This window comes from Python bivittatus, unplaced genomic scaffold (genome assembly GCF_059951505.1).
Source record: "Python bivittatus isolate LINGU-HERP-01145 unplaced genomic scaffold, Pbiv_v1 ctg000610_np1212, whole genome shotgun sequence".
NCBI lineage: Eukaryota > Metazoa > Chordata > Lepidosauria > Squamata > Pythonidae > Python > Python bivittatus.
The window spans coordinates 8,396,424-8,420,206 of NW_028277088.1; the positions used below are offsets into that span (position 1 = coordinate 8,396,424).

Consider the following 23,783-nt stretch of genomic DNA (forward strand, 5'->3'; position numbering starts at 1 on the left):
GAATCTGCCCCCCCAAAATGGCCCCTTTAATAAGGTTATTTTTTAAAAAAATGTGAGTACTTTAAGTGGAGAAGTTTTCAAAGATCTGATCCCCTGGGTTGGAGTCAGAAATGGGATATTTCAGCAACAAATACAGCACAGTGAATTTCTTCTACTCTGACTTACTTTATTACAGCACAGTGAATTTCTTCTACTCTGACTTACTTTATTTACAAATGGAGGTATGGTATAGCAAAAAGATAGCATGAAAAAAGCCAATATCCCAACACGATTGATTTATAAAATTTATTTTTAAATATAACTTTTCAGAAGAATTCTTCCTTGCAAAATCAGCTAAACATTAAACAACTAACACTTTAATGCAAATATGAACAAAACTCCAAGTGGGTTAAGAGCATCTTTTTTCCTGTTCTATCATATTAAAGCCTATGTTCAACCACTCAAGTCAAGTGGTGGGAAATTCAGGTCCAGTTAAAGAAAGCACTTCTTCATACATTGCCTAATGTGTGAATTTGCTATTATTTATTTATTTGGTAAATTTATATAGCCACCCGTCTCACATATATGACTCTGAGCGATGTACAAAGTTACAAAACAAAAAACAATACAACTAAATATAACAAAAATCATTTAAAAAAACATTTAAAACAATAACAAAAACATTAAAAAAACATAATCTGCAGGACAGCATACTCCATTTCCCTAGTAATAATGCCACCTTACAGGTTCCATACCCATATTCCCAGATCCCCAGGCCAGATGGCAAAGCCATGGCTTCAGGCCCTTCCAGAAGGCCAGCAAGGTTGGGGCCAATTATAGGTTGAGGTGGCTAGTGACTAAAAGGGGGATTACACTAATTTGTGAAAGATAAGCTTGTAAGTATCTACTAGTATTAGAAGCATCATGTCTCTAAATTCCAGATTGTAGGAGAAAACCAACAAAAACAAAAGCTTTGCCCTGATGCGTGGCCTTCTTAAAGTCTTCTGGTTGGCTAATATGAGACACAGGATGCCAGCTTAGACAGGTCTTTGATGTTTCATGACATGGCTCTTCCTATAGTCTTAACCTGATTTTATCACAGGTTCCACCAACCATCAGACAGGATGCTGATTAAAAAAAAAAATTAAGGAAACAGAACTCAAAATAAGAACAATATACTGATGTAGAGAGCTATTAAGACATCTTGGAGAAGGAATCCAAAGGCCATTAGAGAAAAAAGTCCCTGGCTCCCTTGGGTATAAGTGGGAGGGAAGAGAAGACACAGATTTGCAAGACTTTACTGAGATAGGCTATATTAACAAAGTAGAGTTCTAGTTCTAGTCTTCTTGTGGAATCTGTTTCTGATCCGGTCTACCTTGAGGGGCCGCCACTCTGGAATTGTCAAAGTATTACACGAACTGGATTTTCTCCAATATACACTAAAGCAGTCTTTGTAAGAACAGTAGGTAATATTTTTCTGATACCTCCCAAAAGAAAAAAGAAAAAGAAAGACATTTTATTCCAAACTGAAGCACAGTGGATACCAAACAAAAACAATGAGGCAATTACCCAATTTTGTTTTCATGCTCTTCACATTATTCAGCTCCTGTTCGAGTTGTTTTGTATTATATTCCACCGTGGAAAATACTCCTGTGCCAGAACAAAAGTACTGTCACCAAAACTTCTCTATTAAAATATTCTACCAATAGTGCACAACCATTTTGCTAACTACAATAGGACTATAAGAACAACTCATTAAGTTAAGGAAAACGTGGAGTGCTTGGTGCTCTTTGAACTTGGTTGTTTGCTTGCAGACGTCTCATTACCCAAGTAAGTACCATCATCAGTGCACTCATGCACTGATTCAAGGTGCACTGATGATGTTACCTAGTTGGGTAATGAAATGTCTGCAAGCAAACAACCAAGCTCAGAGAGCATCAAGGACTCCACAGTTCAACCCAGAGCTACAGATATTCTTTTCTAAAGAAATTGTCCCTGTAAGGTATAAATGGCAGTTTTCACTCCCATTAGAACACAATTTCTGAGATGAAAGAAAGGTGTGGGAAAAAGAAAGTGGTTTTGTTTGATATGCGGGGAAAGGCAGTCAGGATTTTTTAAGCAATGTTCATTTAATTAAAAAACTTTGAAATCTCAAACAAACCTAAAAAAAATTACTTTTTTCCTCAGTAACTAAATTAATCCTTTTATATATCCTGAATACAAGTATTTAGCTGCTCATAGTTTGCATCTGCCCTAAATTAACATATTCACCATTTATATGGGAAATACATCAGATCCTTAAAATCTACACTGACAAAGAAATGACAACCCTTACAACATACTCCAAGATGATAGTGGGATAAAACTAATCCTGGTAAATTTCCAAGGAGTGAAGCAACATTTTAGAGCAATCAAATCAGATCTCAGAAAGACGGAACAAACTATTGAATGCAAGCTATTCAAAGCACTATGGCCTCTCAACTTTATTTCAAACAAGCACAAAAGTTTAATGTCTGCATTGTCTAGCCAATAAATCAAACTGGTAGACAGAACTTGTTCAGACTAGTCATGAAAAATTAGAAGGGATTCTCCAAGAAAACCACAAAGCAGCTCATTCAAGGTCAATTTAACAGTATTATTTTGTTTTTCTTCCAGCCCCAACATAATATTTCAGTACCTCAAAGGAAATTGTAGGAGTATCTATTTGCATTCCCTGTAGGTGATTGGCAGTTCAACACCAATTAGTTCAAAATTACACTGTTACTAGTGCGCAATAAAAACAACACCTTTCATCTTTCTTACATAGGTTAGAATACCTTCAGAGCTAATAACTTTGATCAAATAAGTATTTTTGATCCTGCTCCACCCGTCTCCTGGGATTCAGGAAAACTAATAGCTAAAAGCAACTTTCCCTTTTTAATATAAAGAGAGTTTTAGCTTTATTCTTTTTGTGCACGAATGACGTGGGTATTGAAATACAATACGGAAGAAACACTTTTTCTCTCCCATTTCTTTAATAACAAAACAATTTATGCAGACTAACCACTGCAGGGATAACTTTTCTACCCCAAACTTCCTGTGCCAATAAAATTATATGAAATGTGAAGTTCAAAAGTACACACTTTCTTAATTCTTTATACTATCTTTAAAAAGCAAGAACTTTAAAAAAACGCAGTTAATTGTAATTCAGGTTTTTGCAGTTTGATTCCTATTAATACAATACCGAACTAGCCTGGATTCTAATTTACCTCCTAGAGAAGTATGAAAATTACTTACAACATTTCTCCTACTTCTCAAAAGGAGGGGGTCCCATGGCCCTTTATTTATAGTAAAATCTGAGTTCCTGCCAAAGTGTGATTTAACATCTGTGACATGTTTCCAGTTTGATCTTATATAACTCTCTTCTTTTTTTAATTCTCAGGGCATATAAACAAAAGAGATTATATCCTATGGCATCATTCTGCATAATCTGTGGTCTCCAGAGCACCTCCAAAAGTTGCTGCAGAATTGTAATTTTAAATTTTACCAGTGGGTCTATAATTACTTTAATCTATAGAATACATTAATTACCGTTTGCAGAATTCTGTTTTTAGCTTAGTCAAGCTGAATGGTTTGACTGCATATGGGCAAGCTATAGATCAAACCTTTTCACAATTCGTTATGATTCAATGCATAATACTGCATTTATTTTCCACTAAGACTTGCAAAAAGTCTTAGTAAAAGTTAACAGATGACCAACATTGCCTATGATTTCTGTACAACCAGTATCATTTCTTGGTTATTTATTTCTATTAGATTACAACTTTTTAGAATATTTAATTGTAAGAGAATTCAACATAATACAAAAACTCCTGGGCCACAATCAGTCATTACACACACAAGCTGAGAAGGAGAATATCCATATGCCAGGATTCCTGAAACTAGCATTCTCTGTAAATGCTGGGCCGCAACTCCCATCACACCTAAATACAATACAAAAGTCAAGCTGTATCAAACATACTTACCACTTAACCTTCTCATTATAGCTTCTTCCTCCAGAGTGATGATATATATCTGCTCATCCAAGTCTTCAAGAATCTAAGTTCAGATATACAGATACCATATCAGATAAAATATTTGGAAACTGCACAAAATTTACTATGAATGAGAGAGAAAGAGAACTATTTACAAAGAAATAGGATACATGTAAGACAAATGTGAATTGGTCTTCATTTGTCTAAAGTTACAGACTTCCCTGTTTAAACAATACTCATCTGAAGTTGAGACAATGCTAATGGGGGGGGGGAATGGAAAAAAGACTTTGCTTTGTAATACCTGTTCCCTAAACAGTGAGGGAACATATGTCAGATAACAAGTTAACATTAACAATACTTACTGTTGGCTTTACAAGCAATTGTCCAATCACTGTAAACATGCGGGAAAGTCCTACTGGTGTACAAACTGTAGAGGAAGACACATATTATCTATCATCTTTGATTCATTACTCAAAGTTCCAATATCCTTATTAAAAAGTTAAAAAAAAAAAAACAACCCAAACACCTCAGATCTTCCTGAATAAGTTGAATTAGTATCTTAAATACACAGCTATAATTAGGAAGATTAATTCAGCCTTATGCTCTACATCTAATTTAAATTTTTACCAAACCCAGTATATTGTCTTACAGCATATTCTATAAAATAGTTCCAGGAAAAAGGTAAATGACAGACTAAGATGTCATTATATATTGGTCAATGATAAGATGAAAGCAGTTTCCCCTGTGGTAGGACAAATAACTTCATTCACCTCAGTTTTCAAATGCAAAAACTAAACAATGCCAAATAATATAAAAAAGATATTGGAAGCTCAATTCATACAATCTTGATGACGCAACTAACTTCATTTGCTTACTGGAACTTCCAATCCTCTTGAAAACAGCAGCTTCTCATGCTAAATAGGAACCTATTTTAAATTCAGGGTACTGAACTTTTTAAAAAAAGCAGTGTTTAACTATTTGACCATGCAATATTTGTAACACAGTAGTTGTATCAGTTGATACATAACACACTATATAATTTCTACATGGAAAGGTCAGTTCTCTGGATTTCTAGTTAAAAAGTACCTCACAAAAATATGATATAAAAAAACTTGGAGATTTTAAACAACTCATACCCGAACACTGGGAAAAATACAGGAAGTTCTCAAACTTGAAACTATTCAATTATGTCTTTATGAATCTGGGCAAGTTCAATCTATCAAACATATAATTCTTCAGTGTTCATTTTACAGAGATATCTGAAGTGCTCTTTTTTTCCCTATACTGAAAATGTTGCCACTTTGCACAGATCAAGCCTATGTCCATTTATTAATCTCCCCATAACATAGGAAGTTACCATTATTGTGCTGCAGTGTATAAAATCTATCAGGAATTGATAGCTTACAAAAGACAATTCCCATATTTTTACATATTCATTGTTGTAAATTAAAATTATTTAATGTTAGTTTATCACTGTATTATCTTACATTCTATACTGTATTTCTTATTTCATACTTTTTGTAGGTTTGGTGTTAAGTATAAATCAGAATTTCTATATTTTGATCTAAGTATTATAATGTTACATCTTGGTGTCTATAATACTTAGTACCTATCTGATTAAAGGGACATGGAAAGAGGGACATGGTTAGGCTTGAGAAGAAATGACTGAGGGAGGGGATAAGCTAGCACTCTTTAAAAACATGAAATGTTGCTATCTATAGAACAATATTTCTTAAACCTTTTACTCTCAGGACCCCTTCCCATTTTTAAAAATTATGAAGGACCCCAAAAGAGCTTTTGTTACTCTTCCCATTATTATATTTTGTTAAAAAATAGTTTTTTTCATGAAAAATATTTTATTTATGTTAATATCTAAGGGTTTAATATTGTTATTTTACATGATTCAACAAATACTCTACAAATGCATCAATTTAAATTTTTAATATGGTGAATCTCAATAAATATAATCCATACAAACAAAAGTTCTTTTGCAGCCCTTCGTAATTTTTAGAAGATACTTGCAAAAATTTAAATTTTGTTTGTATGGATTATATTTATTGAGATTCATATTAAAAATTAAAATTGATGCATTCATAGAATATTTATTTATTGAATTATGTAAAATAACAATATTAAACCCTTAGATATTAACATAAATATTTTTCATGAAAGAAAACTATATTTTTTAACAAATAAAATATAATAGAGAGAAAAGTGACATTGTTTTAAATTTTTGCAAGTATCTTCAATATCTAGCAAATAATTTTGATTTCACAGACCCGTGAGAAGGTCTTGGGGGACCCCCAGGAGTCCTCGGACCACACTTTAAGAAACACTGCTAAGAAGGTCAAAATCTGTCCTTTCTTGTTCCAGAGGACAGAACACAGAATAATGGATTTAAGTTACAGGAAGAGAGATTCCAAATAATCTCTATGAAATATAAGAAAAAACTTCCTAATGGTAACAGTGGTTCAATAGTGGAACCAATGACCCGGTGAAGTGTTAGGCTCCTCTTTGCTGCAGACCTTCAGCTGGAGGCTACACAGGCATCTGTCTGTGATGATTAATATTGGCTTCTTTGGTGTTCAGGATTTCATGAAGATGTTATTGGTCCAGCATACATTTGGGCTGGACAGCAACTTAAATGTTACTCCTGCTTCTTACTTTATTTATTGTTGGTGCTTCATTTAGGGTTGTTGTTGTTTTTTAAGGCAGCTTGACTGTGCTGCTTTTTTGTGCAACTTATTTTATGATTGATTGTTAGCTACCAAGTTTACCATTATGGCCTGAAGGAAGGATATGAGTATTTAAACTCACCATGAATCATATGAAGCTAGGTGAATTATTAGCTGCTTCACATCATTATGTTCCAAGGAATTTTTGAAACTCTGGAAGTAATGAGTTAACTATTTTAAAAGAATATAAATACTTTTATCAGTAACAGCTAAAGCAATACATTTTATAAAACCCAAGTTTTATAGGGCTATGCCAGATACTTGAAAGATGTGGTTTGAAAGTATGGCAGTGCATGCAAAGAACCTCTCTGTGAAGTCTTAAAACAGCTGCATCCCTTAGAAGACTTGTTCAACTGCCTCAAAAGCTTTCTCTGGTGGTCTGCATGTATGTGTGCCTTCACTGACCAATCCTGCATGCATAGCCACCAACAAAATGACTATGTATGCACACAGACATGCAGGCAATTAGGAACAGCCTTCAAACCAATTAATTCTGCCAAAGAACACCGTTTTTTTAGCAATTTGTAGAGAGGCTTTTACAAAGTACCTCTTTCAAATGCTTTGCGCAGTGCTAATACTGAATATAGGATACAGGTAGTCCTCAACTTACAACCACGTAAGGACTGGAAAATATGTCGTTAAATGAGGCGTCACATGACTGCACCTGATTTTACATTTTTTGCAGTGGTCATTGAGCAAATCATGTGGTAGTTAAGTGAATCACATGGTCATTAAGCGAATCACACTATTGGTTTTGCTTGTCGGAAGCCAGCTGGGAAGGTTGCAAATGGTGATGACACGACCCCAGGATGCTGCAACCCTTGTAAAGCTCTAACCATAAATGCTTCTGTGCTCATGCCAGCTGCCAGGGACCCAAATTTTGATCACATGACCCTGGGACACTGCAACAATTCTAAGTGCAAGGACCAGTCGTAAGTCGCTTTTTTCAGCGTTGTAATTTTGAACAGTCACTAAACGAACGGTCCACCTGTATTCATACAGAAAATGACAAGCATCTGACATCTGAACTGAAAGGTCAAAAAGCCTTATTAAACATTATTTCTAATATATGCATGAAAAACTTACGTAGAAGTAACAAACATCCCATCAATGATATACAGGAATATAAATAAGGGAGGTAGAATTCCCAAAGATCTGAAATTAAAAAATGTAACACCGTTACTACATTATTTTATCTAATATACATGAAGGTATGAAAAAGAATACTCTTGTGTACTGGCCTTAAATATGCAACTACATACATGAGCATTTTAACAAGAATACAATTGATTAAAGGCAATCAGTGTCACTTCAATCAACGTTTTTAAAAGATTAGAGAACAAATTTATCTCAGAAACACAGATCATCCAGTAGACCCAATCCGAAATTCTGACCAAAACCACGGCACTTCTTTTGTCCTTAGTTGGATTAGAACCTTTTAATTAGTCTTATCTACATTATTTTTTTTAATTTATGATATTTTTAGTCTGGTTCTGGGATGAAGAAACAAATAAACAGTTACCGTTATCCCTCAAACCCAACTCCATCCTTAGGTGAAACACAAGGTGGGAATAAATTGAAACTTTTATATTTAAAAAGCTTATAACTTAAATTAGCCTATGAAAGATACAGATCTGTTTTGTCTAATGGCCACTCAGCTACCTTTTCTTTGAAAAAAAGAACACAGAAAAGACCTCCATACCATACAAAGACTCCATACTTGCAGCATCATTGTCTATGAGAGCTGAAGCTACCCACACTATTCCAAGGATAAGCAGCGCAAGAAGAATGAGCATAACAAGGGTTTCCAAAATACGTGCTTTGATTCCCTGTTAAAAAAATAGTACACATATAAATAAATAGATATATAGATATACTGATATTTTCTTAAATGTGCTTTTTTGAGAAGCTAAACCAAATTTCTTCTTGGAATATCTAGGAGAAAAAAAGGATTTATAATTCTTAATAAGCATTACATGTACTATTCTTATTTATTTTCATTAAAATTACTCATATGAGTTTCACAGAGGCACTTTTTTTAATGAAGACATTCAGTTTGGTAGATATACCAGCAGGCAATATTTTGAATTCCAAACAAAATAACAGAAAGATTTGTTGCCTATTAAAGCAAACGGCTCTGAAAATTATGATGTACACTAATATTACTATGAATAATCACTGATAACTTCAGTTACAAATTTTCTTACAGCAATGCTTAAAAAGAAACTTTATCTGCTCTATGTAATAGTATCCAGAAAACAAGTTTTAAAAAATCACCCAAATAATTTCAGCTTCTGTTCTCACTTTACATTTGCATAGATGCAATGGCGTAAATGTAACATCACATTCCTTCTAGATTTGCTTGGTTGAAGAGGTCCAGCAGGCTGATGCAGAGCAGAAGCGTGATGTGAAAGCACTGCATCTCTTTTTTCCCCAGACAACCAACATGCATTAGAACTCCAGTTCAATGTTTATAGTGTCAAGAAACCAACAGTGTGCTCCAAATCAACATGTTAAGTACCATAATTTACAAATCAAGTACAGTACATGCATTGAGAAAACTGATAGTAGGAGCAAACATTACATGTTTGTTGCCTGTGGCTCAAGTAATATGAAAGCTTTTGCAGATCATTTACACTCTAGCAGCTTGGTAGACTGACAGAAATCTACAGGCCATAATACTGTATTACCAGAATATTCGCCACACCAAACAGAAAAAACACGCTGTAATATTAGCTAATAGATATGTTTAAGTAATATCCTCCCTCCTTCTACGTGCCCATACATGTATACACCCATACATTCAGTGATACTGGATGTATGTGACTTATTAAAAGTGTGTGTGTGTATAGATTAGTGCTGTTTTAATGTTTACATTATGTATCCATGAAGTTAAAGCTGTACTCTCCTAGGAAAAAAAGCAAAGAGAAGGTTCAATGATAAGCTGACACGTTTCTGCAAAGTAAAGATTTGTAGTCCTACAAGGAATCAAAATTAGGGAAGCTGCTCAACACTAATATCAATTATTCTGTCCTTAGAAAAATAAGCTAAAAAAATCTAACTAAGCCTTATCCAGTTAAAGTCATTATGAGCACAGAATAAATTAGTTCATTTAATGTATTTCTGTTTACACTGAGACACAATTGTTTTTCAGAGGAGAAACTTTCTTAGCTTTATCTGAAACAGTAAAGGACTTAATACACTTCTCATAAACATGCCCTGTGCCACTGAACTATACTGGCATGGATTATTTAATAGATATTTCTGCATTTATTTATTATTACATAGCTCTGAATACAGACATTCCTCTACTTATGAACAGGTTATGTTCCAAAAAGCTGTTTGTAGGTCCATTTTGTTTGTAAGTTCAACCAAGTATAAAACTCAGCCTCCCAGCGTGCAACAGTGCTGCCAAGCGTATGTATGTGACCCATTGTAAACTAACCCTTTCCTACCTTCTCCCAAATTCTGGGACCTTCTAGGTTGGAGCTGTAGACCAGTTTCTTCATATCGACGAAAGTTCGTAACTTGAAAGTTCATAAGTAGAGGACTATCTGTCTAGTTTTATTAAAATATTATTATCACCAGAGCAACACAAGCTACATTTACTGCAATTGTGTTGAAAGACAGAAACTGTATTTTTAAAATGCCACGTTATGATGTCAGCTTTCAGAAAGTCTAGTTAGTGCATAAGGTTAGGAGAATGCATGACAACATCATCCAAAGGTAGGCAATTCACTATTACTGCCTTTTTATGATGTTCACAGAAATTTAAATGAAAGGGGTTCAGTTGTGAATAAGAGGAAGTATTTGTTCAATGTGCAGAAAGTCCTATCTCTTTATTTCCACACATACCCCTTTCTGTATCACACTGATGGTTGTGCCATTCAGAATTATGACATTCTGAAAAGTATCCAGACACTGACTGCTATAAATTAGAAGCTTATTATTAGCTAATAAATGTCTTGCACCAGAAGTCTTAAATACTGATTCAGGTGTAAACCTACCCCAATGAATACATACTACAGTAAATATTCAGAAAAGCATATTTCTATTACAAACAAAATATTTTGCCTTCTGCTACACTGCAAAATTAATATTTGTGAATGTAAATCAATATCATAGGTTTTACCATTTACGTTAGAGTCAACAGTATCCACATGTCAGTTGTATCACTGTTGATAAATTGTGTATTTACATAGCATGCCTCATGAAAAAACAAATACTTCAATGCCAATAACTGCTACCAAGCCATTCTGTTCCAGTTAAACATGACATATAGAAATTAGAGGTCATATGAGTTATTACAATTAAAAAGAAACATTATCAACGCCAGTGCTATTTATCAGAATAGGTGCCTCATCTATAAGTTCTCTTTGCAGCATGAACATCAGGAACTGATATAATCTCCATTTTTAATGTTATATTTCTAAATCTAATTGATTAAGGGAATCACTTCAGGGAAATGTGAGAAACAGGTGAAGAACCAGAACTATCCATGAAACACCCTGTACGGCACCGATACCGTTCTTTAGCCATATTTCAGACTGTTGCTCTCCTTGTTGTCCCTTTCACCTCTCTACCCCAACACCTACTGATGTTATAAGCTAAGTCTGTATATAAGTCAAATATCTATGCTTTTGAATTTTAGAGGAAAACACTATGTAAAGTTTTGTAGATTTATTTTCTATGGTTTATTCTTTTAGAAAAGGAGACCAAGTATAGCGATTGCAGGATGCTCAGGGATAGACCTAAGATCAGATTCATGTAATTTTTTAGAAGAACAGTGGGAAAATTGTGCTGCTTATTCTTACAATTGCAACCCTAAAGTTTCTGATAGTGCTGCAAGACTATATTATGTCTTTTATAACTTAAGCATTTTTTCTATTTTTGTTTAATAACTGGCATTACTTCCTACTTGCAAAGAAAATCCTATGCCAATGAAGGTACTATTTTAAACAAAGCAGTTGTAATAGTGGTTTTTTTGTAATGAAAAAACGTTGATGTTACTGATTAAAAACTCTTTGTTTCTGGTTTACTAACAGTGTGTACAGTAGTACAATGTAGCACAATTCAATTACATACCAATAAACATTTCACTGAAACCAGAGCACTAAAATGTCAGCCTCTACTGAATTATTTTAATAGACAAAGGTAAGCATAAATGCCAAGTAAATGCAATAAACAATAAACTATACTCAATAAGGATAGTTGGAGAGCCAATATTCACAGTAGCTTATGGTTATTACTGACTTTCAAGCACAGATAAAATAATTAATTGTGTTTCTGCCCAATAAAACTCTAGTATCCTTTGCACAGCATTTTTTTTTCTGGGAAAACAAAAAACTTGCTTCAAAAAGACATATTTTAATCAAGAGAATGATCCTCATCAAGAGCTACCTACTTCATGACAGTATTGCTCAAAATGTCTAAAAGTGACTTTCTATGGAGATTTCAGGATTGTAGAAACAAAATGTTTTATATAGTTCTTACTGAACAATGTATTGCAAATGGTCTATCACAAATGAGAGTACTGTGCCAACTCAATACTTCTGAGACAAATGTAAAGTCAGTCAAAATACACAAGAAAAATTGGCATAATAGTCCATTTTTGTACTAAGCTATATTAAAAAGTTAAATTAAATATGGTTCTCTTTGCCAATAAATACAATCACACAGCTAAGGTGTGTGCATTTTCATCCATTTTTAAGCCTGTGAATGTTGTGGCACTTTTATATAATGCAGCAAATTAACTTCAAGATACACCAGAAGCTATTCTCTGAAAGACTGTTGTCTCACACATCTGTATTACAGGTCAGGCATAGATCTGTCATTCTGAATAACAGCTATATCAAGATGTCTTATCTCAAATTATCAACCAGCTGACTAATATATTTTTGATAAAAATTTCAGTGTAAATTATTCTTTATCACATGTGTAGAAAAAAATACCCAAAATTCTGCTTGGAAGAAGTTTATTTATTTTATTTATTTATAGGACTAAGCAGCATACAATTCTACCACTGTAAACTCAGATTAAAATAAAAATTATATAATCCATAAAATCCCACAGACAGGACCCGGGAATATACAATAGTCAAACTAGTCAAAACTAAAATACCTTTCACTGCTAAAGGACCAGGCTTTCCTGCTGGGGGCGAGGGGAGGAATTGGCCAAAATTATACTATTATGAAGCAGACAATTTGCAGTGTTAATGGCAGCTTTTAAAATGTACATTGTGAAGTAGCCCCTTGTTGCTCACCACAGTTTTGATAAATTTTAGAAATGCTAACTTAATTTTATGCATTGTGCTTCCATAAATATGTCTGTTGAGCAACTTTCACTTGCATATTAAGAAGTAAGGCCAACTAGTTTCATTTTTAAACAAAAATATCTTAAGAATTCAATGTGGAAAAGATAGCAGTGATGGAGTTAATACTTGACACACAGCACCTGGTGAAATACTGCTGTATGTTTTTGTAACAAACATTAAGATCAAAACATTATGCAAGTTAAATTTCCATGAAAAGCTCCCAGCAGGATTCTTCCTTTTTGCTTCAGCAATATCTGATTTCCTTTCACTCAGAAAAAAAGCGTTACCATGAACGTCTATGTGCCACTAACACTAAGCAGCACTTCCTTAATCACTTATTTCCAGCAATTTATGGATGATCAGTGGCAAAAACAAGCAAAACCTAATGAAAGAATGCAATGAAGCGTCCTCGAGACATACTGCTTTCGACTTCCTACTCGTTTCTGTGTCTCTTTAATACTGGGGACCTGATACAAATTAGCCAGAAAAGGGGGGAAAGTCATCTGGTCATAAAATACAGTACACAGTCACTTTTATGTAAGTTTGCCAAAAGGGACATAAACCAGGACAATTTCAAACTGTGAGACAGGATAGAAGTATATTAAAACAATCTTTGTTCCTCCTCCATTGTGCTGTCATGTTGCTCAGCTTTACAGCTTTATAGACGGGCCTCTTCACTTCCACCTGGCCTACCTAATTAATTAAAAATTTCGCTACCATTTGCTTTTATTATCAAGCATTCTCTTTTGATGTTCTTGGTTAAGCTCTCAATCCACAGACTTTCTGCATTGGGTGCCAAACACTAAGATGTCTGGATGCTTTGCACAATTGGGTTTCAAAATTACTTCCATAAGAACTTGTTCAGGTCTTCCCATCACATAACAGTTATGTTTATATAGCAATTCTTATGCTTTTGGTTCTATAGGCAAAAGAAATCTGATTCGGTTTCATTGTTTTTGGCCAAATAACCTAGTATGAGGTACAAAACAATCCTTCAATCAAAGATCCTTTCTCCTCTTGCTTCTAAGCCCTACACCAACCAATCAGATGCCATTTTATACGATAGACACAATGGGTCAAATAGAACTATTTGAAGTATTAAATAAAAGCATTATAATAAAATTCAAATAAGCTAGCAATAAAAATGTAAGAACACATTATATGCACTCTCTTTAATGTTTGGTTACACCGTGGGTCTGAATGGTAACTCTTAAAAAATATGTCCAAGAAAATAATTTATATAATTGAAGCTGTTGTCAACCACTGAGGCTATAATACAGTTTAAAAGAGTTAACAAGAAGCATTACTAAAGCATTCACAGTGAAGATAGATCTATCTAGATTTACAAGAAGGAACATAGAAAAAAACTGCAGGTCCAATAAAAATTAAACAGTGGTCTAAGGAAAAAATACATTTAAGTCTCTTTTTAAAAGAGTGTAAGTTAACCCCTTAGGCCCAAAATAGCCTGTCTGAATTAACAGAATGGTTTAATTAATATCCTAGAGAGAATCACGTTCAGTTTGATTTTTCAAGCAAACTCTACACCTATCCATGATGAGTGATCAATTTCTATATCTTTATCTTGGGTTATATATAAAAAGTTTTTTTAAAAAAATGTTTGCCAGAGGGGATCAATATGAGCTACTAGAAGAACCCTATGCTATTATGAACAAATGCCATCAGTTAGTATTTAAAAACTCATAATAAATTTGCTAGTGACAAAGGGAAAATAATTTTTTTTTAAAGAACCAACAATATTAATCTAATAGGCATAACCATGATCAAGGCCATTTTTACAGTAACAAATTACAGTACATTTGCTGTACTACATATAGCACTTGCATATGGAAAAATAATGTCAGTAAGCATGTTATTAGACAACTACCATAAAGAGTCAGAGTATCTAGGGCTCTCCAGGGAGAGAAGGGGGGAGAACACTATTAAAATGATGGAAGCACCCACCATTTTGATGCTGTTGATCCCCCCCCAGACACCCCTGAAGCATATTTAATTTCTGCAAATTTAACACAATTCCTTAACTGTAGACCAAAATATTAAGAAAAAGCTGCAGATTAAAACACCTCTCTTCTCTTACTCCTTTCTGCATTGAATATCCCCTCTCCCAACAACAATTCAAAGAAAATCATGTTTCCACAAACCCTGGCATGATTAATACTCTCCACATTTATTTCCAGGGCGTTGTGAAGATAACAAAAATCATGCCTACAGCTAACACTACATGGGGTAGCACTGAGAAAACCTGAAGGAAACAAACATTCTTCAGCTGGATCACTGGCACCTAATCATGGTTAGTGGTGCTGCGCTGTTATATCTGCCTCAGTCTTAATTCTGTGTCACTAACTAATCATCTACCTGCAATTAACAATAAACAGAATACAAAACTTCTCTGGAATACAAGTAAGTGGAGATTTGTTTTATCTTACTTATAACCAGAATTTATTCACAGAAAATATGTAAAACCTAGGTTTGAAGTATAGGAACATTAATACCCAAACTTGTTTGCAAGTTACTTAGCTCCTCTTTGAAAAAATTAACAACTCAAACAAGGGGAAAGGGCTGAGGGAATTACAGACCAATATCTGATCTCACTACCTGAAAGATTCTAGACCAGATCATAAAGCAATTTGTATCTTGAAAAAGCTTAATGTGCAGTGATTACTAGAAGTCAATAAATTCATCCAGGATAAATCTTACTAAATTAATCTCTCATTTTTTATCAGATGACTACTGAAGAGTCTATTGGAATGATGAGAACTTAATCTTCATTTCAACAAAGCATTTGAGAAAGTATTCATGACATTCTGATAAGCAAGCTAATTTAGTATGGGCTCGATAGCAAGCCTATCTGATGGGTCCTTGCCCCAAGGGAAGGGAGATTAAAGTCCCCAATACCGATAGTCCTGGGAAATCAATCATCCAAAGACAAGACTGAAAAGCCCAGGATGGAATACTGTCAAGCTACAGGACAGCCAGTATATCAGCAGTACCTCTAGTTTTTCCCTAGAGCCCAACTTTATCTGAAGGGATTTGTATCTACCCACCTACATAGCTAGGCATCTAGTCTCTACCAAAATCTCCTTATATTATCTGCATTATCAGGGACAGGATGCCTGACTTCCAGTTGTTGGGGGAACATGAGTGGGACGATTGCATTCCATTCATGTCCTGCTTGTGGGCTTCAGTACGGTGTTCTATCAGAACACCATACTGAACTAGATGTGCTTTTAGAGAGATCCAGCATGGTTCTCATATTCTTCTGAAGAATTCCTTTCATGAATGGAATAAAAATTAATTCTATTGGCAAGGATAAGGGATAGCTAAGGAAGAAAGAATATCTGAAGACTTCTCGTCCCTATCTCCAACTGTTCTTGCTATGATCAGTGCTTAACAGTATAGATAATTTTGAGTCCACATTAGATTTCTCCCAGGCTTCTTACAGTCAGTTACCTAATCATCTGATTTTTTAATGTAACTGCAAACTTCTACAGAAAACCAAATGTTCAGAAAACAGTAGAATAAAGGTATACTGATAAGATTTATTGTTGCTTTATGGGTACTGGACTGTTTGAGAAACCCAAATCAGACATCTGAGTTTGGGAATTACCATAAACTAAGACTTCCTGATTGATTTTATCTACTTGCATGAAGGACAGAGGTGAGAAGCAAACAGTGTACTGCATCAGCAGACTGCTCATTTGCAGTGAACTAGGATAAACCAGACCTTCTGGAATATTATCAAAATGGAACAGGAAAATATAATTGACAAGGTTAAATGAGTGCTGGAAAAAGAAAAATAGGATCAAATTGAGCCTGACTGCATTTTGAATAAACTGCTATGGAATAATCACAAGTGTATCATGAATTTATTATTCAAGTTAATATACATTAAAATCTGAATGCTGTCACTATTTAATAAACCATGTTTATACAGCTGTTTCTTCTCTTTCAAAATGTTACATCAGTATTATTCAATAGTAGAAACCATACTAAAACAGTTAAATAGTTGCAATTTGTTCATAACTTGAATGTAAACCATGTTTTCTTACTTCATTATCATTTTTTACTACTTAAATAATTATTGTAAAAATCAAATACTATTATCATTTAGCTCAAACATAATGTCTTTAGCATAGATTTTAAAAGCTTGCCCTTTTTTAATAAATAAAGCTTTGCTGGTAATCACATGGTATTTCTGATATCCCATTCACCTAATATATAACAGTCACGCACCTTTTTTAAGCCAGCAAAGCCTTCTGACTCCAGAAAGAAGAAAGCAAAGGGCATCAATATAAACAAACAAAGATTGGAAAAGAGGGAAGCAAGATTCCATAAGCCTAAACAAAACAAGAAAATAAATATGTTTTACTTCTGAATGACAGCAGATTTTAAACATATCACAGAAAAAAATGACGTTTACTTTTTTTTTCCTTTTACCAATCTTATAAGATGTAGAGGCAGGAATTTTAGATGGTCTTGAAAACATTTCTGGTTCTATAAGCTATATTTTTCATACAAACTATTTGTCCACAAACTAAAATGTATTCTCAAATGCTAATAAGACACGTTAGTGATTACTGGCTTTCACAAAATGTTAGCAGCAAAATCACAGAATTTCTACTGACAATTTCACTGCTCTAAAGATTTTAGATATTAGATATTAGAGTTCTGTATGCCGCAAAATGATCAGAAAGAGGTGTTTCAAAATCTGTGCAAGTCTTTTTTTCAGGTTTCTAAACAAGGCTAAAAGCAAATGCAGCTACTATAAGGAGTCACATTAAAGACACAGCTGTTTTAATGAGTCAACCCACTAAATCAGCTACCTTCTTTATGTTCCCATACATTCCAAATTACCTCTTCCAAATAATTTTAAAAACATATTATGTATTAGACTGAATGCCAGACACGAATTTTAATGGTTCTATTACCTGCCAAACATTGCCTGATTCTTTGAAAGTTACTACAGGTAGCACAACTGATTCATTTAAAGTTCTAAACAAGACTATGAAGCAAGCAATCGGGGCAAAAAACTTGGATGAAAAAAATCGTCCAGAGAATATCCTGCATGTGTAATCTGTTTTGTACTATGTCAGATACATTCATAAATATTGGACACAGACTTACACATCTATGTTGGAACCATCATACCAATCCTCTGAAGATAATTCTTCAGCATCAAAATAAAATGTAATACAGTGACGGAAAAAATGAGATAAGGATTGCTGAATGTATAGGAAAAAAAATGTGTATTTATCTGTCCAATGAGAAAACTACAATGTATGAATAATTTTATCAATAAACACAAAATTCTTGCCAGCTTCAGTCTGATGCAATATCAGGATTAAGGTATTTAACTACAAGAAAACTTCAATTAAGTATTTTACTAGGTCTGATAAAGCCTCACCCTTGCCTACAGTATTTTATGGAACGGAAAGCAAGTCCCATATAATGTGCGTGGGCTGTTTGTACTATATTCTATCTCCATCTGCTGGGCATACGTGAAATAGAAAAAGAAAAGCTCATCCTTGGCAAATGTTGTTGTTGTTGTTTAGTCGTTAAGTCGTGTCCGACTCTTCGTGACCCCATGAACCATATTGCGCCAGGCCTTCCTGTCCTTCACTGCCTCCCTGAGTTTGCTCAGTTTCATGCTCATTGCTTCACTGATGCTATCTAACCATCTCATCCTCTGCCGTCCCCTTCTCCTTTTGCCTTCAATCTTTCCCAGCATCAGGGTCTTCTCCAAAGAGATCTCTCTTCGCATTAGGTGACCAAAGTATCTGAGCTTGAGCTTCATTATCAATCCTTCCAATGAGCAATCAGGGTTGATTTCCTTTAAGATTGACTGGTTTGACCTCCTAGCAGTCCAGGGGACTCTCAAGAGTCTTCTCCAGCACCACAGTTCAAAGGCATCAATTCTTCGGCGCTCGGCCTTTTTTATGGTCCAGCTCTCACAGCCATACATTACTACTGGAAAAACCATAGCTTTGACTATGCGGATCTTTGTCGGCAAGGTGACGTCTCTGCTTTTTAATATGCTATCTAGGCTTGCCATAGCTTTCCTCCCAAGGAGCAAGCGTCTTTTAATTTCATGGCTGCAGTCTCCGTCTGCGGTGATCTTGGAACCCAAATAAATGAAGTCTGTTACTGCTTCCATTTCTACCCCTTCTATTTGCCAGGAATTGATGGGTCCAGATGCCATGATCTTAGTTTTTTTAATGTTGAGTTTCAAGCCAGCTTTTGCACTCTCCTCTTTCACCCTCATCAAGAGGCTCTTTAGTTCTTCTTCACTTTCTGCCATTAGGGTGGTATCGTCCGCATATCTGAGGTTGTTGATGATTCTCCCTGCAATCTTAATTCCGGCTTGTGATTCTTCCAGCCTGGCAAATGTACTTTTAGCATTTAATAGCTTTTTAGCTTTTTTCCTTTGCTTTCTATACTGGGTTTTAAAACTGAACATATTAATCTGGTATGAGGCCTTTCAATTTTCTCTTTAAAATTGGGGTTGTCAAAAGTGTTGTATAAAAATGGTGGTACCACTGTCATTACAATATGATTTCTGTTTAATTTCTGCAAATACAACACATTTATATTAAGTATAAACATTTTTTTAAGGTTCTGAAAATAACTCCAAGAAGAGTAGCTATATCAATTATTTGATAAAATGTTTTATACCATTGGCTGCCAAATTCCTTTAAAGTATCTTCCAGGAAAATGGAAGTACAGAAATAATGGCAAACATTCTCTATTTCAAAATGACTAAGGACCACCAGAGAAATATATATCAAACAAACATCACATAATGTTGACTTCCAATATTATACAGACTTTTCAAGTTGCTGACTATATTACTGGTTATTAAGAAAATTCACACAACTATACAATTTCCCAAATATGACTTCCAAATTCTATTAAAATAATCAGACCCTTTATGTTATTCATTTATTAAACATCCTGCAGGTAGCATAGGTTGCCACTTCCCTTTACTCTCACAACTGCTTTCCATGCGCTTATGGTTCTGATAAGAAGCATATATGCTACCCTTGAAGGCACTCACATGCTGTAACACATTACACATTCAGCAATATTATATTACATCATACTCACCATGAATTAGAGAACCGTTCAACCACTGGATGTAATAACTTTGTGGAAAAGAAAGCAGAATCTCATTGCTAATGATTGAGAAAGGCAAGAGGAGCACAGCACCAGCTGAAACTGCAAGAGTAAAAGTGCTCAGGAACAGCCTGAAATACAAAGGGATGAAGTATTTTTAGTCTCAACACATCACGTTTGAAACTAATAGAAGTTTAAGCAAGGATTTTATTTAAAAGCTTATAAAAGCTACTATTCTTCAATGGTATAATCTGCATCAGTCAAAGAAGATTTTCTATAAATATAATCAAACTCGCATTAAAAATAAAATCCTATGAGGCTGATACCCTAGTAAATTTCTCTATGCTGATTCACCACATAATCATCTATATTGCATCTGCAGGATTAAATTCTGTATTTAAAAAAGCGTGTGTATGCCACATACTAGACCAGCCCAAGCAAGCAATAGCTGTCCAGAGTTAATGGCAGCACCCCCTCTACTGGAGAAGACCAGAACTCCTGGTTCTAAAAGGATCAATGGGCATATCAGTACCAAAAGAGCATACACATTATTTCAAAAGCCAAAGAACACAGCAACTAGTTCTGCAGGCACACAAGTGTTAATCTTTTTCAAACATCCACTCACAACACATGGCAAGCCCAACTATGAAATTAAGGGAAATTTAAACTGGTTTCTCACAGAGATATGAAGGCCCACTATTAAAAAAAGGAGAACCCCCAGGGAGCATGTCTATGAACATGTCTACAAGAGCTTTTCGGATCTCAGCCATAGAATTTACTGGGGGGGGGGGATTAATTCATGGGATTAAAAAGATGACCTTTTGAATAAAACAACTTATATTTGCTTAAAAGTTTTTTCTTAATACAATCTATACAGAAAACAACCCAATATATTTTAATTCTATCAATTTCTGGGGGCAAAGTCCTTAACTGCAGAGTCCCAGCTATGTACATGAAACTTCTAGCCTCTCTCCCTGGTTCAGATCTTTGAGTTCCTACAACTCTTCTGGGTGTCAAAAGACAAAAAAAGACTTGTTGGTCCCACTCCAAAGATGTTTCAAAGCATATTACAGGGATTTAAACCTTGTACCTACCAAGCAGGTTGAAGCATTTAATTCCCTGAGCCTCAATGGCAGTTCTCATAAGGAGCAGTGTTTCTCAACCTCAGCAACTTTAAGATGAGTGGACTTCAACTCCCATAATTCCCCAGCCAGCCATGTTATTATCTTAACACTCATCTTAAGGTTGCCAAGGCTGAGAAACCCTGATATAGAGGAAACTTCCAAGCACAATTTCTAGAGCTATGCACAGTTCAAAAGTGTTTAAGGAGAAGTAATTTGGAACCTATACAAGCACAGCATCTCTCTGCTTCTCATTAAAGCAGCCATATGTGAGGGTGCTTAGGCTTCTGTGCAAGAGGGAAAAAAGATCCAGTTCTTTAAGGAGTTAAAGACACAGCTCTTTTAACAAGCAGCAGAAAGGTACTATGCTCAAGGAAGTTCTTCTAAATCATTTTGATAATCTTTGGGGAAAAAGAGGTAGAAGAATTTGAACACAGATTTTGACTATAAACATCTGATACACAGTTGCCAGAATTCTTTCATAATGGCTTCCCGGCTTTTCTACAATAAAACATACACCTGAGCATTTATGTTTTTGGAAATCTGTTCTTGTTGCCTGAGGGACACCTAACATTGGTACCACTGAAAGTTGGGTTCCTGTTGGTGGGAAAGTCATCTGGTCTCAGGAAAAGGTATATTCATTTTGAGTAAGGTAATCGATTTGCTTCCATTCCAAAAAATTATCAGGCCAAAAGACTAATATTTTGAGACAGAGAGCTATAGCTATTGCAGCTGCTTCAATCACAGTTACAGAGTCCTGATCAAGAGTGCTTCAGGAACCACTGGCTGCAGTAGATTCTATTTCACCTGTTGGGCTAGTGGGTTGGGCTAGCACATCTGGCTAAGTGCTCCATTTGGGTCACAGCTTGACTCTGATACTGGAGCAAGACACTGGTATCATAACCGACAGATAGCAGAGTTGCAAAATATTTGTAGTCACAATGTAATCTTTAGTCTATAGATGAAGGGTCTCCCACCATAGCAGTAAGTGTGGGCAAATCCCACAAAGATAGCATGATTCACTCTAGGCACAGTTGTAAATCACAGCACTCTGAACACCTTGACCCCATATTCAGCCTTTGGCTTACTCAACAGGAGGCTCACAGACATGACTATATAAGATTTGTTACTTTCTTACAGCCAAGAATGAAACCATACATATACAGAAAATGGCCTACAGCAGCATACAGAAATCAAAGCCTATGTATAGTTTTAAATTCTAGACTTTTTTTCTGCTGCCTTCCTGAATCAATGGACACCTGGCCATTCTTTTGATGACCTTGGAAGGAACTTGATCTATATTGCTGTAACCTGGGAACAGCTGGTTCCTGTTCCTCCCTTGTCAGTTTCTTTCCTTAGAAAAACTAAAGCTGGGAATGTTTGAAGGAATATTTTAGAGATTGATATGGGAATGATAGTGATATCTCATAGAATGGAATTGAAATGAATGCCATTTTAGCATTCAATAAAATACTGATTAAAAGGATGTCATCACATGCCATGAGAATGTTGGTAAATGGTAAGGTTGCAATTCAGACCACATACAGAGAACTGTTAAGCTCATGGAACGGTTTGTTCATGGAACATGGTGTGATCTGTTTTAATATACAGATAGTTCTCACTTAATGACCACAATTGGGACTGGAATTTAGGATGCTAAGCGACATAGTCATTAAGCAAATTATCAGGTGACTGCTTCACTTAGTGACCGTAATCCAGCAGTCCCAGTTGCCATCGTTAAGTGAATGCCCAGGTCATTAGGTGAGGCAACTTCCTGCCAGCTTCCCACAATCAAGTCAGTGGGGAAGCCAGAAGGAAGTTGCAAGCCCCAGGCACTGCCAGGTGGGGGAGCGAGGGGATGCGTGGGAGGGTGAGAGTCTGCAGGGGTGTGGTTCAGGTTGGGTGCAGGAGGGCCTCAGAACTGCTTAGCTTTTCAGCCCCAGAGTTGAGAGACTCCTGAAACCTCTCCACTCCAGGGCTGAAAATCCTGCTTGTATTTCGGCATGGGCCACTTTCAGCCAGCCCCCAGAGGTGAGAGGGAGTCCTCTTGGCAGGCAGCAGCAGCTTGCAATTGCCAAGCGCCCCGCGATCATGTGACCACCATTTTCAATCTTCTCTGCTGTCTTCCCCATTGCCTTTCTGGAGAAGCCAGCAGGGAAGTCGCAAGCTGCTGCCCCCTGCCAAGGGGACTCCCTCTCAACTCTGGAGGCTGGCTGAAAAAGCTCTGTGCCAAAATCCTGCTTGGATTTTGGCACTAAGGTTTTTCAGCCAGCCCCCAGGGACGAGAGGGAGCTCTGCGAAGAAAGGAAGGAAAAGGCTGCTTTCAGTTCTTTTTCCCTTCTTCACAGCATGAAGCCCTCTTTGGAGCTCCTGGGAGGGGGAGGGGCTGGCTTTGCACTGCAAAGAAGAAAAAGGCTGCTTTCGGCTTTCTTCCCTTCTTCCTAGCACGAAGCCAGCCCCATAGGGCCCAGCAGCTAGGCTGGGCATGCCT

The 23,783-nt window shown here is 35.7% G+C and overlaps 1 protein-coding gene across 4 annotated transcripts in view; it reads right to left on the bottom strand.

Annotated features, from left to right (window-relative positions):
- The window catches only part of LMBR1 (limb development membrane protein 1), a 60,446-nt gene that overhangs the window by 19,782 nt on the left and 16,881 nt on the right, over positions 1-23,783 (bottom strand). For all 4 annotated transcript variants that reach the window (XR_015797824.1, XM_088150591.1, XM_088150590.1 and 1 more), the window contains exons 4-10: positions 20,163-20,302; positions 17,292-17,395; positions 8,430-8,556; positions 7,814-7,882; positions 4,355-4,419; positions 3,984-4,056; positions 1,549-1,629 (exon numbers count right to left, since the gene is read on the bottom strand). Coding sequence is in view for 3 of the 4 variants with exons in the window: in XM_088150591.1 (XP_088006717.1) it covers positions 1,549-1,629; positions 3,984-4,056; positions 4,355-4,419; positions 7,814-7,882; positions 8,430-8,556; positions 17,292-17,395; positions 20,163-20,302 (659 nt within the window). In the remaining variant the exon portion in view is untranslated. The remainder of the gene's footprint in view (positions 1-1,548; positions 1,630-3,983; positions 4,057-4,354; positions 4,420-7,813; positions 7,883-8,429; positions 8,557-17,291; positions 17,396-20,162; positions 20,303-23,783) is intronic.